Source organism: Phaethon aethereus (assembly GCF_964289735.1).
Source record: "Phaethon aethereus genome assembly, chromosome: 6".
NCBI lineage: Eukaryota > Metazoa > Chordata > Aves > Phaethontiformes > Phaethontidae > Phaethon > Phaethon aethereus.
Window position 1 is genome coordinate 29,226,843 of NC_138580.1, and position 15,430 is coordinate 29,242,272.

The 15,430-nt window shown below is 50.2% G+C and overlaps 1 protein-coding gene across 2 annotated transcripts in view; it reads left to right on the forward strand.

Annotated features, from left to right (window-relative positions):
• NRP2 (neuropilin 2) overlaps window positions 1–15,430 on the forward strand; it is a gene marked incomplete at its 3' end in the record, with an annotated part of 86,985 nt that overhangs the window by 25,058 nt on the left and 46,497 nt on the right. For both annotated transcript variants that reach the window (XM_082001487.1, XM_082001488.1), the window contains exons 3-7: window positions 4,345–4,526; window positions 8,844–9,074; window positions 9,649–9,804; window positions 11,650–11,819; window positions 12,852–13,007. In XM_082001487.1, the coding sequence (XP_081857613.1) occupies window positions 4,345–4,526; window positions 8,844–9,074; window positions 9,649–9,804; window positions 11,650–11,819; window positions 12,852–13,007 (895 nt within the window). The remainder of the gene's footprint in view (window positions 1–4,344; window positions 4,527–8,843; window positions 9,075–9,648; window positions 9,805–11,649; window positions 11,820–12,851; window positions 13,008–15,430) is intronic.

Here is a 15,430-nt window from a genome sequence, read left to right on the forward strand (position 1 = left end):
GAGTTTGGTCTGGGAGCCAGGCCTCCTCGGGCTTTGAAGAAAGGTTTGCACAAGTTTATGTACTGGGAGGACTCATAGTATGGCGGTGAGCACATAAGTGATTTATCGTTCTCTCCATCCTGAGCTCATGTCCCCATAATGCCCTTGAAGCGTGTTTCACCTGGGAAAGTCTCGGCATCTCTTCGACCTGGGGCCGAGGGGCGATAGGTTTGCTGATTATGCATGGAGCAGTCCCAAAACTGTGCTTTGTGCCGAGTTGTGTGCCTCGGGAAAGGAGCACCCAGGGGAATGGTGCAGGCTCTCTGGTGCTGCTCCCCAGGTGGGTCGCAGCGTTTCTGGAGCTCACCAGTGTCTGGGTGGGCACCCGGGAGGTCTGTGCTGGCCTGGGGGGACGGTGGAGCACAGCTCAGTGGCCAGGGAGCAGATTAGCTGTTTCACAACAGAAAAGACTGAAAAGGTGGAGGTCTCATAATCGCTGCAATTGGGGCTTGTTTGCCTTTATTGTGCCTTGCAGCCTTGTTTGGAGAGCCAGCAGCAAAGTGACTTAGGGAAAATAGAGAGAAAGGGAAGACTGGGAAGCAGAGAGGGTTGACTGGAGGAAAAAGCAAGCAAGCAAGCGTGAGTAATGCAGGCATTAGAAGTGCTTTATAATTAGTTTATAAAAGCTCTCTTAACAGCAGCGAAGCACTTACTACTAGGAATCTTTAATAAAAATGTGGCAATATTTGTAAGCATTGTACGTTTTCCGTTTAATTCTGTTAAACAGCTCCAAGAAGAGCATCTAAGCAATGCATTTCCCTCCTTTCTCAAGCCCCTCCATTGTCTGGGCAGTTAAAAGCACTTCAGCTTTGCCTCCCTGCCTTAAAACTCCCCGGTGGAAGCCTCTGTTTGAGGTCATTTCAAACCAACTGTCTGGCCTTCCCGCTCAAGCAACAGCTGAAAATATCCTACTGCTGGAGGGGCAGCCAACTGTGGTCACCTTCCCTGCAAGAAGACTTGGTTAATCCATTGACTATACTTGTGGGTTACAAATACTGCACCCTGCCCTTGCGTATTTATGGTTGGCTCATTGGAGCAGTGCCCAGATGGGGAGAAGTGGTCATGAAATGTGCTTGGAGGTGGCAGCTTGCCCATTGGAGGTAATGCCAGAGAGGTCAGCCCACAAGGAGGTTGGTGCACATTGACTGAAACAATGGATTTGGTTATATGAGTGAAATGCAAATTGCTGGGCACTGGTCAAGACAGTTTGGATGCCATTGCTGCATAAATATGTCCCACCCAGCTGTGCCCTAGTCTGTAATTATCTGGAAGCGAAATGATTAGAGTAGAAAGCATCCCCAGGGTTGGGTTTTCTTCTTTCCAGTTTTTCTTCTTGTTTTTCGCATGGGAAGAACAAGGTCTGGAAACCATGCTTAAGCTTAGCAGAAGCAAAGGTCTGGCCAAATTAGATTTTAACATGGCCAATGACCCAACATGAGGAGAATGGGGTTTATCAGCTTCTTTGATTGTGGGCCAAGGCATGGACACGACTGAAGCACATGATGCCAAAAGAGTCTGTGGTGGGGATTAGCCAGTGTTCTTGCTGAAGTTTGAAAGTTTCACAGTTTGGACCGGACGTTTTTGGTGGTTCATTTTGAAAGCCTAAAGCTTAATTGCTATGTTGGAGAGGAAGTAGGTGCTCCTGCTCATCTGGGCAGGAGTGATCTCCTGAGTGTAATACTCTCCCAATTCACATTATTTGTATGACCTGAAGAAAGAGAGTTTTGCCAGAGGAGCAGAGGGCTTGGGCCAAGATTTTTTGACTAGGGAAGAATTTTTATTCATTTTACATTTGGCAAAAATGATTCCCTGACCTTCTCCTAGGGGCTTTTTTACTTGTTTGTAACATTTGATTTACTAAGGATTAGCTCCAGTAGGAGAAAGCTCAGTTAGATGCTTGAATGAAGCCAAACAGGGTTTAATTCAGAGAGGCAAATATTTCCTGATGATTTACTTACTAGATGCATTCTTTTAATTTTCCATTTGCAGATTGCCCATGAGCAGATTGCAACATTCCCAAATTGTATGTATTATTGGAAGTTATTCATCCATTCAAAAAGCAAATATTTCTTGGTCCAGAATTTGCTTCTGAAATTGCCAGGGCTCCTACAGCACTGGGTGGTTTGAGGAGCCATGTGGACAGCACTAGCCTGTTTGGTGTGTTGGCTACAGCAGAAGCTGTGATCATTACAGTCAAGTAGTTGAACCCATGTACTGTGTTGGCGAGTTACAACCCCACAAGGACACAAACAGATGTGATTCCTTGGGGTGCAGCTACCCTCTGCCTGTGCCATGCAAATGGCAGCTTTTACAATCTGCTCTCTTAACTATGTTTTGCCAACATTCATGGTTTTCACCACATTAATTTTTTGCCACATAGTCACGATTTCGCTAGTAGCCGGTAGTCCTGCGCCACAGATGTGTACTTCAGATGTGGAAGGGCTGCAAGTGCACTGAGAGCAAGTAGTTATTTAGAGAACAAAATGTCCCCGCTGTTTGCTCAGTGCTACTTTAAACAAATAGACAAACAAGGAGGAAAAAAATTCTACTTAAAAGCAGCACTAACACTGCCCTCTATGTTCCTCCTCCCGGGGGAGATGGTGGGATCGAGCCACACATGATGGACATTAGTGGGGTCATGCAGGGTGCTGCTGGACGGTGGCAGGGTAATAAGGGGTCACGAGGTGATAGGGAGCTACACAGAGCTGAGGAGAGCAGAGGGAACAGATCTTGGTTTACATCGCTGTGTGTCCACCCACCAGCTAAGCCAAATGCTCTTCCTGTGCGAGTGCCTCTTCTAAAGACCGCTTGGATTTCACCTTGGCCAAGCCAATTGAGTCTGTAACGAAGTTAAAGGCTGGGTGATTGCAGCTAGCTGAGTGTCTGGTCCAGCATAGACAGGATTTTATCTGCAGGCATTTTGCTTCTGGCTTTCAGCCTGATTTAGTCCCAGAAAGGAGTGAAACCGAAGCCATCCGGGCCATCTTTCTTTGTGGAGGAGCACACTGAGTCCCTGTAAGTTTGTTTTGAGATTGTTGCCTGCCGATGTGTGCTTTGCAGAACAGGAATGAGTCACATGAGGATCATTCTGTATCCAGCAAGCTACTTCTCCTTTCAACTCTCTATTCCCAAACAAGAGATCTTGTGACAAAGAAGAAAGGCAGATTCCTGGCAGCCTGGAAGTACTTTTTCCCTCCCTGGCCCCGTGAGAAGAGCTGTAGCGTGTTGTTCAAACAGGTTGATACAAAGCGAATAAACAGTGGAAGGGAGATGGGCAGTTTCTGTAAATAGCGGTGTGCTGGCCAGAGAGGGGGAAGAGGGGCGGGAGAGTGCAGATGGTAGAAAGCAACTGAAGAACAAGATGTTCACGTAAAAGCTGTTTGTTTCTTCACGGCATACAGAGCCTGATGCTACCTTGCCATTAGGCATGGCCTAGAAAATATGAAGGAATCGGTGGGAGTTTCACCTTCCAGCCAGACTTTGCAGCCAGCTTTTCTCTCTGCACCAGGAGGCAATTCTTCCAACCCTACACATTCCTCCCCCAGACCATTCAGATGCCCAGGGGCTATGGTGGTGGGCAGGTGGGGCATATCCACATCGGGTTTAGCAAAGGCAGGTTGTGGTTACAGGGTGTACAAGGATCAGGCAATAGTGAATGTGGTTACCCAGCTCCTACACAGCACTTCTCATCCACAGAAGATCTTCATTAGCACTTCATAGAAGTGGATTGGTATTACTGTCCACGTGCTAAGTTAAGTGTACTGGCCACGCTTGTTAAAGGACCAATGTGGTGCAGACTGCACAAAATAGCTACCAGCTCACATGGATTGAACATTGACTGTTTAATGCTTGGTGTGTGCTTGGCCAAATCTCACCTGGATAGTGGAATAAACTGAGCTGTGCTAAGTAGCACGATGGCACTTAACGGAGAGAGGTAAGGGAAAGAGAGCAGCCCCAGGAGAGTCATGTCTGAGCTTCTTCCATGCCGAAGGAGTCTTGTGGAAATAGAGGTAAATTGTGTCCTAAATTTTGCATGTTATCTCTGAAGTTCAAGTGGATATGGGTGCAATAAATTAATGATGTGAGGAGCAACAGAGGAAGGGACTTAAATGTAGCCAGACAGATAAAAGGGAAAAAATATACTGGGGGGGGTGTGGTGTGGTGGGAGTGACAAAGTCCCGGATACCTGTCTGGAAGATGTTCTGTGAAACATGCAGATATAAAGAAGTGTTTTGTGTTTGTTCTTGGCATCCTGAAGCATCTCCCTGACAGATGGTTTCACTGCCATTTCACCTGCCTCCACAGGTACGACTACATCGAGATCCGAGATGGGGACAATGAAGCGGCAGACCTGCTGGGCAAGCACTGTGGGAACATAGCACCTCCTACCATCATCTCTTCTGGCCCCTCTCTCTATATCAAGTTCACCTCGGACTATGCACGGCAAGGTGCCGGCTTCTCCCTGCGCTACGAGATCTACAAGACAGGTAAGTGTCAGTGCCTGTCTCCCAGGCTGTTTGCCACAATGATCTTCACAAGGAGATGTCTTTGGCCACCTTCTCAATATGATTTTTAGCGTGTTCTCCAGAGATGAAGGTGAAGGACAACTTTTTTTTTTTTTTTTTTTAATTTAAGCAAATCTGTTGCATCACATTTCCAAGAAGGTAAAGATGTTAGTGGAGCGTGATAGTGAGTTTTTGGATCACAATGTGGCATCAAAAGCAGGGTTCCTCGTTAAATGCACTCTTGTATTAGAGGACTAGAAACATATATCTTTTCTCTCTGGCATGAGTGGAGCTTGTTAGGGCTAAGTGGGGATTGTCCCTCTGTTAGGAGCGCATGGAGCTCCCCCTCCTGTGGAGCTGCGATTCAGAGCTGATCAATGACGCTGTGTTTTCTCTCCCTGGAAGGAGGGTTTGTAACTGGGGAGCTCTGGTTTTCAAGGGGCTGCTGTCAAGGGCTGAGATAGTGCCTTTCCAGGCAGATATAAGAGAAACTATTCATAATTCTGTTTAATACCAAACTATTATTGAGGAAAGGAAAAGCTGCTCAAAGGCCTTTTAATAGTATTTCTGTCTAAATATTTGCCAGAATTGTGTGTCTGTGAAGAAGGAGGCTTGAGAAAATAAAACCCACTCTGTGCATGCTGTGTATGTGCGCGGCTGAGAGGTGTGCCTGCGTGCCAAGGGAGCAAGAGTGTGTTTTGCATGGGGATGCAGGCACCTGCCCTGTGCCCACATTCCTTCAAGTGGTACGTTGGAAGAAAGCACACGTGGTGTTCACATCATCGCATCCAGCATGAAAAAATGCCCGTGCCTAGTGAAGAGCCAGAAAGGAGTGCAACAGGGTCACTTACCCAGCCTCTTCAAAGGGAAGGCAGGGAGCTCAGGCACCAGTGCCTGGGGGCCCTGGCCCAGCTGTGTGGCAGGCAGGGGTGCGCAGGCAGCCCGCAACCCGGTCACAGGTAGATGTGAAGGTGGAGGCTGCCGCAAGAGGATGGGAATGGGACTCCCCAAATCCGTTGTGAAATGGTGAGGACAGGAGGTGTCTGGAGGTTCAGGTGGATGAGGAAAGTGCTGTTGTTGGTGGTTGCCTGGGCTTTATAACTGGTCATTGAGCTGTTGCGGTGCAGCCAGCTCACCACTGCTGTTTGTAAATGGTTAGGATGCAGATCAGTCCTGAAAGAGTTTAGTGGTTCATCCCGTTTCATCACTGGGGTTTGCCGAGGCCAGTTGCCAGCAGTGAGGACAGCGAAGAATGCCTGTGTTCAGGTGGGAAGACTGCCGACCCAGCTCAGCCTCCCTTGCCTCTCGTACACACCCCCCCTGAGCCCAGCAGGCTGTGCTGGGTTGTGCCTGTCCTCACACCGGCTCTGTGCCCTAAGCCGCGGCATGGGGCAACTTGGAGTGGTCCAGCTGGCTGAGGTGGTCAGGCCAGGCTGAGTGTGGCTGTGGGAAGGAATGGGCAGGCAGGAGCCTCGTCTGCCTGGATGGAAACCAGCAAGGGGCCAAATTAATGGGAAAAGGAGATTTTGTTGCTACTGGTAGGGGAGGTAAAGGAAGCAAGGGCTGATCTGGAAGGGATTGGATGTTGGATGGAGGCTGAAGCTGAGTTCGTGTCCCTCCATGTAGGTTCCTGCAGAGCTTCCCTCAAGCCTGACGTGGTGTTGGGCCTCCTTTTGCCACCACCACCCCTCTGCAGGCAGCCACCCTCTCTGGAAATAGCCACGCTTTCTTCCAGCCACAGCCCACAAAATCCAGCCTGGCAAGGCAGGTTTTGGCACAGGAGTGGCGATGAGCCTGTGATCCAGGAGCACCTCCAGCCCACTTTGGCTGCCCGGCCCCTGTCCCCCTGGAGCTCCCGCAGTACAAGCCAGCCCTGCCTTTTGTTGGCAGGCAGGCAGGCAGGCACGGGCGAAGTTTCCATCTGAGCTGTCAGGCTGGCCAGCAAGGGTGTCACCAGCTTTAAAGGTCATGGGATTGTCATTGTCCACATCAGTAAAGGCAGTTGGCTGCAGCTTCTTTCTTTCTTAAAGGTGACCTAAAAAACCAACTCTTTTCAGCTGAGCATTTATTTCCACACCTTGTGCTAAATTTCCCTTATCATGGTGTGAGAGGAGCAATCTGCATACAAACAACTGCATACCAGTCTTTGAATCCCCTGATGGGTATCAGTCAGCGGTCTGTGGGCTGACTAAAGAGCAGCCTGCCCTGGCTGCTCCAGCCTCCCTGCTGCTCACTTTGTGAGTCAGTTTGGCAGGGCTGGCCTGAGCCCTCCATCGCTGGGCATCAAAGTCTCCTCTCAGGCTGGTCCGTGCTGCCGAAGCCAGCATGACTCGCGTTGATTATCTGCAGCTTCCTTATAAAAACCTGATCATTGTGTTTGCTGCTATCAGCCAAACTGTAGACAAAGATGCCAAATGCGATAAGAGCCCCACATGAGGAGACTGTTGTTGTGTAATGCAGTGACATAGTTACATCTCTCTCCTGTCTCTAGAGGACAGTCCATGACTCTGGGTTTAGTCTTTGATTTTCTCCCTAGCTCGGAGCTTGTGTTATTTTCCCTATTTATCTATTTGTCTTTCAAGCTGTTTGGAACGAAGTACACCCTTATTCCTGTTCGCGGCATTACGCTGTGATTTGTGTTTGGCCTTATTTTTTGCCTCTGCATTTTACCCCACAGGTTCACACCAGAAAAGCTGGCTGCTTCATTAGGTAGTCAATTAAGAGCCTCTCCTGAGTGGCTCTCCAACTAGGCGCTGCATAATGCAGTGCCGGGATCCTGCTATTACTGCGGGCTGCTGGCCTGACTCCTGTAGGTTAATGCCGAATTGAATAACAAGTCTCCCATTAGTCCCGGGAAGGTTTGTGCTGCCTGGAAGAGCTGGAGCAGAAGGGTTTGTAGAGGAGAAGGAGGGTGTCCCAGTAAAACCAAAGCATAAACCTTTGCGAATGCTAATGCCGGGTTGCAGCAGTGGCTGGCAGCCTCTCTAACATCCCCTTTCGCCTCTGATAGCTTCAGGCTGCAGATTTCTGTTGCCTATTGTCCTGTCTCCACAGTGCAGCAGTTTCAAAGTCACCATGGTATGAATACGACACAAATTCCCCTTTGCCCAGCCACCCCGAGGCACCTTGGCTGTATGAGAGGGGGCACGGAGCTGGCCCGGCTGCAGCCAAGGCCAGTGCTGAGGTCAGCAATAAATAAGAGGCAACATTGTCTGCCCTCCTCGCCATGCAAAGGTCTTCCTTAAGGATAGAAATAACTTGCATTTCTGGTGTGGCCAGCTCAGTCTGTGAGAAAGCGGGCTCTGTTCCTCCTCTCAGCAGAGATCCCCCTGCCACAGCCCCTGGTTACCCCCATTCTCGCCATGGCCGTGGAGAGGGGATGTGTGCTGGAGCTGGCCCTCATCCCTTGCGTGGGTCTCGGGGGGCTGCAGGCTAACGACGCATTTCCCAAGGGTTTCCAGCTAACATTGGCACCCTGCCCTGGGCCCTTGCCCTGTGTAAATATTTGTGCTTCCTGATTTTCTGAAGAGGAAACTGAGGCACAGATGTCCGTGTCGGAAGGGGAGAGGTTGCAGGAGCCTAGCCCCTGGGGATAGCCTTTCCAAAGAGATGACATCCCCATTACTCCTCTCTGCCCCTTCCCAGGCAGCCCACTCCCTGAACAGAGGCTCTTCCATCAGACCTGGAGCTGCAGTGGTCCTTGGCCAGCGCGGCCGGTGGGTGGCAGCCACGGCAGTGAGGACCACATACCACAGCCCCCTGCACGCTATCCAGCCCCATGCAGGCTTTGGAGGCTGTGGACCGAGGTATCCCAGCAGGTCACTGGTCAGCACCCTGGCTTACAGGCCATAGGGCCAGCCGGGGAAGCCCAGCCCAGCTTGCTGTGGCCTTCCTTCCCCACCAGGGCCGCCACCACCGGCATGGAGGACATGGCAGGGTGCTGGCCTGCCAAATCCTAGCCATGGCTTTGGATGGGGTCACTCTCTTAGTCCTGTTTTTGGAGTAATTGGCAGGGGGATCAGCAGTGGTGTACAGGTTATGTTTGCAGAGCTGTCTGAGGGATTTAAAACCATGCTATCCGCTCCAGTGAACACATGGACCTTGTCTCTCCATCTGTTGAAAGCTTTGAAAATCACCCTCTTGGTCCTTGCAGAAATACACACAGCTCTTGGGTTACAGGACATTTCCAGAAGTTAGTACACAACCCCTCTAAGCTCAAAATGGGGTTTCCACAGTGTCAAGCTGTTGGTGTTAAGCTGCATTTTTGCTAAGGTTGTGGGCTTTTTCCTGCCACTACAGGCTCTGAGGACTGCTCCAGAAACTTCACTGCCTCCAATGGCACTATTGAGTCTCCAGGTTTCCCTGACAAGTACCCACACAACCTGGACTGCGTCTTCACCATCATAGCCAAGCCAAAGACAGAAATCCTCCTCCACTTTCTGCTCTTTGACCTTGAGCACGACCCGCTGCAGGCAGGGGAAGGAGACTGCAAGTACGACTGGCTGGACATCTGGGATGGCATCCCTCAGGGTAAGCTGTGGGGTGCTGTGCTGTTGTCCTCAGCCTCTCTTGGTGTCTCACAAAGCTCCAAGACTGTGCAGTCTGTGTCTGAACATCAAAGGTGCCTCACCTCGGTCATGGCTGCAGCGTGCAGCCTGCCATCGGGGCACTCTATGGCTGGCTGTGGGGACGGTGCACTTGCAGAAGGCTGCATGCGTTAAACCCCAAGCTACTGCTCTGTTGTAACCACTGATCTGAAAAGCCCCATGCAGCACTCCAAGATACCACCAGTCCTCCCTCAGGGAAGAGCAGTGGGTTCACGCCGTGCTGGGAAGACCTCCCTACTCTGTACCGACACTGAGAAACAGAGCAGATTGGAGCATTTCCCAGCAATTGCAGAGCAACGCCTGCTGCAGTGGGTATTTCTGCACGGCGCACTGCATGGCACCGGGCCAGTGGGTGTGAAAAACAGCCCATCCCCAAAGCCTTTCTTTTATCCTCATCGGTCCCTCTAAGACATCCCTGCTGAGTGATGCCAATCTGCTGGTGACCCAGGAGGCCGGTGGAAAAGCAGGCATTACCTTTGCTGCTCTTTCTTTTGCAGTCGGCCCCTTGATAGGCAGGTACTGTGGCACTAAGATGCCATCGGACATCCGCTCAACTACTGGCGTCCTCTCGCTCACCTTCCACACGGACCTGGCAGTGGCTAAAGATGGTTTCTCTGCTCAGTACTACTTGATCCAGCAGGAAGTCCCAGAAAGTAAGTTGGAAATGTGTGCGTATGACTTTAGGCAGTTGTGTCACATGTTTTACAAGTCTTCAACTTGGCACATGTGAGAGTGAGGCAGGCAGGAGTGTGTTCAGGGGCTGGTCCCCCACCAGCAGTGCAGACAGCAGTTACACTAGGTATGTTCTCTCTTTCTCACAGAAGTGAGATTTCAGAAAGAATCACACTTTATGACTTTTCTTTGACTTTTCACATGCTCATGAGGCTCAGTAGCTTTTGGGGTAGAATCCTCCATGTATGTGCTCAGCCCAGAGGATTTAGGAGAAGACTTCAGCCCAGAGGGTGCAGCAGATTCATTAAATCACAGGGCAAATACTCTTTCCCTCTCTCTGGTTTTCCAAAAATTCACAGCCCCAAACTACAAATTGGAATTTCTTGTCTGTCTAATTAAAAAATGCCTAAAGCTCTAAGAATTTCAAACCAAAATTTGTTTTAGATCCCTTATTAGGGGAGGTAAATTGATACGGAGTGAGGAAGTTGTGTGTTTTGAGAATGAAGAGCTTTTTGATTCTTTGTGATAACGCTTAAGGCGAGGAAAGATTCAGTTGTTTTTCCATGGTGTTTTTTACATCAGAGCCACAGTTCTTGACCTCTGTTCGCAGTGAACCTGTGTTACAACAGAATAAGCCTTCAGAACACCCCTCAGTCCCAGGGAAAGAGAGGGGGTCCCTGACCCGACACGGAAAGCCCATGACGGAGAGTAGGGTAGAGCAGAGGTTGTGCTGTGCTAGGGCAGCTGGGTTACAGGCTCTTGCTCTGTGTTTGAGTTAGGGATGTTCTGCTGAGACTGTGAGAGTTGCAGACAAGCATGAGGTCTTCACCATTACCTATCTCCACACTCAGTTGATCCGTTCTTTAATCCCCTTTCTATTCTGTTCTTTAAAAGGATTTAAAAGGATTGGGAAATAAAATGTTAATGACACAAAGCTTGAGTAATCAAGCACGAGAGCTGTTAAAGGGCCAGCTGTTTTGACTTATGCTGGTGTAAAATTGAAACTTTAATACTACTGCTGCGATCTTAACTTGGCCCATCATTTCCACCCAGGGTTGAGCTGGACACATTAAAAACACAGGCAGTTTGGTGGAGTCCCATTGGTTTACACCAGCAGCATGCTTGGGCCCATGCAGTATTTCCCATCAATGTTTTCTTTGCCATTGTTTTTACAGGACAGCGGCCATAAAATATATGAGATGTGCAATAAGATTGAGCTAACTGTGACTTTTAAAGCCTTAGAAGTGAGGAAACCCAAATGAAAGCATACCAGAGTCTTTCATATTCTCGGCTGGTTAATTCCTCTGGGCCTGATACCACATACAGTGCATGCACACATATACAGACGCATACACACATGCATCCATACTCTTGGATGCACACAAAACCTTTAGACCTTCCCATTTCTGTTGGCAGAACTGTCCCATTGTGCCTGCCCATAGTCCTTGCCTTGTCAGTGCTTAGATTTTACCTTCGGCCTTCGGGAAGATGGGGAGCTTTGTGGCAAGGGGACTTGAGACATCATGGTGGAGATGAAGGGAGGGAAGGGACAGAATTGTGTCAAAGGTGAAGGAGATAGAGAAAGGGAGAAAGATCTGGACTGTATTATTTTTCAGAGGGCCATGCAAACATAAAGCTGCCTCATCTTTCATATTTCAGTGCTATCTGTGAGCACACACAAACTGCAAGATGATACAGATCTGTTCATCTTTCCAGGCAGGCAGCTTTGCTTGGGGTTAGCTGGGGAGGATAGCTCGGGGCTGCCTTCCACTTGGGAGTGAAGTACAGAGACTGTAAGCTGATCTGCATGTGTGTGTCTACTCCAGACTTCCAGTGCAACGTGCCGCTGGGGATGGAGTCTGGCAGGATCTCCAACATGCAGATCAGTGCCTCCTCCACCTACTCAGATGGGCGATGGACCCCTCAACAGAGCCGGCTCAACAGTGATGACAACGGCTGGACCCCCAACGTAGACAGCAACAAAGAATACCTCCAGGTACGTACTCTTTCCCACCCCCTCGCCTCTTCCCCCACCAAATGGAGTGTCACGCTGTTAAACTGACCCTTGACCATAAGGCTTGTTGAATTTTTTATTGCCTCTCTGGCTCATGGGGAGTGAGCAGCAGGGGAGCTGCAGTCCTCCGTGAAATGCGACAGGCTGGCGCTTCCATTAGCATGCCTGCACGAGGGCTGACTCGGCCTGCTGTCCCTCTCCCACCCGCCCCTTCCTGCCCAAAACCTTCATGGACTTTCCAGCATATTGACAGAGACTGAGGGACCTCTGCCACTTACAAGGGCTGCTGACTTCACCACTGGCCTGAGGACCAGAGTCTCTAGGAGGCACGTGGAAAAACAACTAGAATAATATTTATCTCATCAGTGATGCAGGGAGCGTGAGCGGGCCAACACCAGGTAGGGGGCTCTGACAGAGCAAAGGCTTCCCCCGGGAGCTGGTTAGATCCACAGTCTCTGTCTGCACAGGGCTTCTGGCTGTGTCACATTGCCGTGAGACACTATTGCTAGTGGTGGTGAATGTCATTGCCTCTAGCAGACATCTCATTCTTCATTCATGACAGTGCTACCAAGCCAGCTTTGCTGACCTTTCTCAACCCACATTGCAGCAAAAAAAAAAGTGAGCAAGGGAAAACCAGGAACAGCAGCACTTGTTAATTGGACATCATGCAATAAAATAAAAACTTTACCTGGAAAAAGTCAGCTTTTGTCCTGCTTTAGTGGACATGAGCTTCTGTGCAGATCCTGTTGTTTGATCTGAGGCAGGAAGAAGGCTTTCTGATGGTCCCTTATGGATAGACATCAAGATCCTCTTGTCCCATGGGCCTATCTGCAAGCATCCTGCTGAAGTCGGCCCGGGGGAGTTGTGCCTGTTGAAATGCATGCCCACAGATAGAGCAAGGCAGACTGAATTTGCACCTTTTCATGTTTCAGAGGCAGAGGGAGGAACTAACTAGCCAACCTGAGCTCTCAGATGGTCACTATACTCTCTCTTGTCCCTTTTTCCCCTGGAAAGGTGGATCTCCACTTCCTGACTGTGCTCACAGCCATTGCCACACAGGGTGCCATCTCCAGAGAAACCCAGAATGGCTACTATGTCCGTACCTACAAGCTGGAGGTCAGCACCAATGGGGAGGACTGGATGATGTACCGACACGGGAAAAACCACAAGGTAAAGGCCTTTTTGTCTCTTTTGCATGCACCTTGGTGAGTCTTGCAGCCAATGGGAAGGAATGGAACAGAGAGATTTTACAGGTCCGGCAGGTTTAACCTGTGAGGGACCCTTTTTCTGATGAGGACTAAAAGACTGATGGTGCTCTGAGCAGAAATAGTCCTTTCTCCTCTGTGCAGCAATGAGGAAACACTATTCCTTGGAAAACCTGGCTGCTATTGCATCTTTCGTGGTGGCGAGAGTATGTTATTTGACTGCAAATGAAGGAGAAAATGCTTTCACAGCCTGTGTTTTGCCATACAAGATTCATTGAGCTTTTATGGCCATAGCCCCGTCTGCATGCTGGGTTAACAATCACAAAACCACATGAAACTGTAGTTCAGGAGTTATTGAGGCCTGGAAATGAAAGGGCACTTTCCTAAGAGAGGATCGCACCATCCCAGAGAACAAAATGAACTATAAATAATGAGGAGCAATTGAGGCTGCCAGAGCTGTGGGATCTGCACTAGCAGGCGCAGTCACCAAGGATGCATTGAAACCTGGGAGCTGCTGCACGCTCTCAGTGTGTTTCTGGGAGGCACACGGAGATGGGAGCAAAGGGGAGGGAGGGTAAATGTGGGTGTTCAGCCCTTCTAAGCCTTGCGGGTGCTGCTGTGTGGCCAGGCAAGGCAAGCTTGAGGTGGTCCGCATGGGGGCTTTGGCGTATGGGGCCAGGGGTTAAGGCAGCCGTTGTGCCGGGCTAGTCCTGCTCTGTCACTTGCCTTGATTGTTTGGTTATCCCCTCGTTAAGGGCATCTCAGGAAAGCCCTTCTCAGCTCTTCTGTGGTGCCCACCCACATTGCTGCCATGGCTCATGTCCTCCCCATTGATGTGCCATAATCTGTTTGCGTGAACCTCGTGGCTGGGGTCCTACAACTCCCCGTGCATGCACATCCCAGCAATTTCTGCTTGCTCAGCACTTCTGTTAAATTAGCTGTCCCCTCCCTTTGCTGGCACAAGCGCTGCTGGCATGAAATGCAGTAGCCTGCCTTGTCCAGGATTCATCCAGACATTTCCTTCCCTTCCGGGCCGTGTGATTTCCCCTTCCGCAAGAGTGTGTCTCATGGTTCAAATTTACTCTGCTTCCCAGAATGAGGTCACTCTGTGCGGAGGCCACTAGCAGAGTCTCATACCTCCAATATTTGGAGTATTTAAGCTGCTTGCATGCCAGTGGAGTGGTGTTAGTCCTGTTTTAGACATGGGGAAATGGAGGCGCAGGGCAGCCCAGCACTCCATAGGAGAGTCAGGAGCCAGCCTTCCCCAGACTTTGGGTGGGCTGGCTCTGGGGCCACAGGCCATGGCAGAGCTCATACATAACCCTGACATGGTGGCTGTGTGCTGGTGTGGAGGCTCTGTGCTCTCCCAGGACCCACTGGCCGCTGCAGAGCTTTCTGTGAACCAGGGCCATTTCTCCTCACCTTGGGCAGCCCATGGAAACGGGTGAGTTTGAGGTCTCGCTGGGACCATTTTTGCAAGGCAGAATTGGCAACACGCCGGGCAGAGAGATGAGCTAAATACACAGTTCAGTGTTTCAAGTAACCACTGGCAATAAATTTACCTTTTGGAGCCTAAATGGGGCAGGAATCTGGCCTGGAGGGTGGTTTTAGTCACAAGGGAGAGTAGGTATCTCGTCCTTGCAGTCCCGGGTGCTGGATGCTGGATCCTCGGCCAGGGTGGAGCAGGGCAGCGCAGCTGGTTTCAGTACTGGTGGGCCAATTTGCATCACCCCAGCAAGACCCTAAAGCCTGGCTGTTGTCAACCCAAAGCAGTCCCATAGCCATGTGAATTGCCACCACTTCAGGATTTGGCCCATGAGTCCCGTCATCTTTTTTCTGCTGTTTTCTGTCTCATAAAAAAGAGGAAAAATCAAACCTCTCCTTTTTTACTCCTTTATTCCAGTCTCGCTTCTTTCCCATTTTCTGGCCTCAATTTAGCAGACACCTCCCAAGGCTGTAGGATAAGTAATTGCTTTTTGGTGACTTGCCTACCCCTTGCATCCAGGTGACTGCTTTCCCTCCCCACCGAACGACTGTCCGCTAGCTGCCAAGCCACAGCGGGGCCAGGGCAAAGCCCCTCGCTCATGGGCCTGTTGCCCGGGGGCTCTGGCCCTGCGTTCCCCGCCGTGTGAATCCTCCCTGTTCCTGCATTAGGCGAGCTCCCAGATGTCTGTATTCAAGGTGCAGATTCCTCCCTGCGTCAGTGCGGCGCTCCGCACGGTTCGGGCTGCAACGGTGGAGTGAACCATGCCAAATAGATTCGTCAAGTCTGCCGCAGCTTGATTTGGTGCCATGAGGAGTGGGGAGGGAGGGGAGGGGGTGGACAGACAGGGACTCTCTATTCCTCTATATACATGCAGATATATAGGTATATATATATACACATAC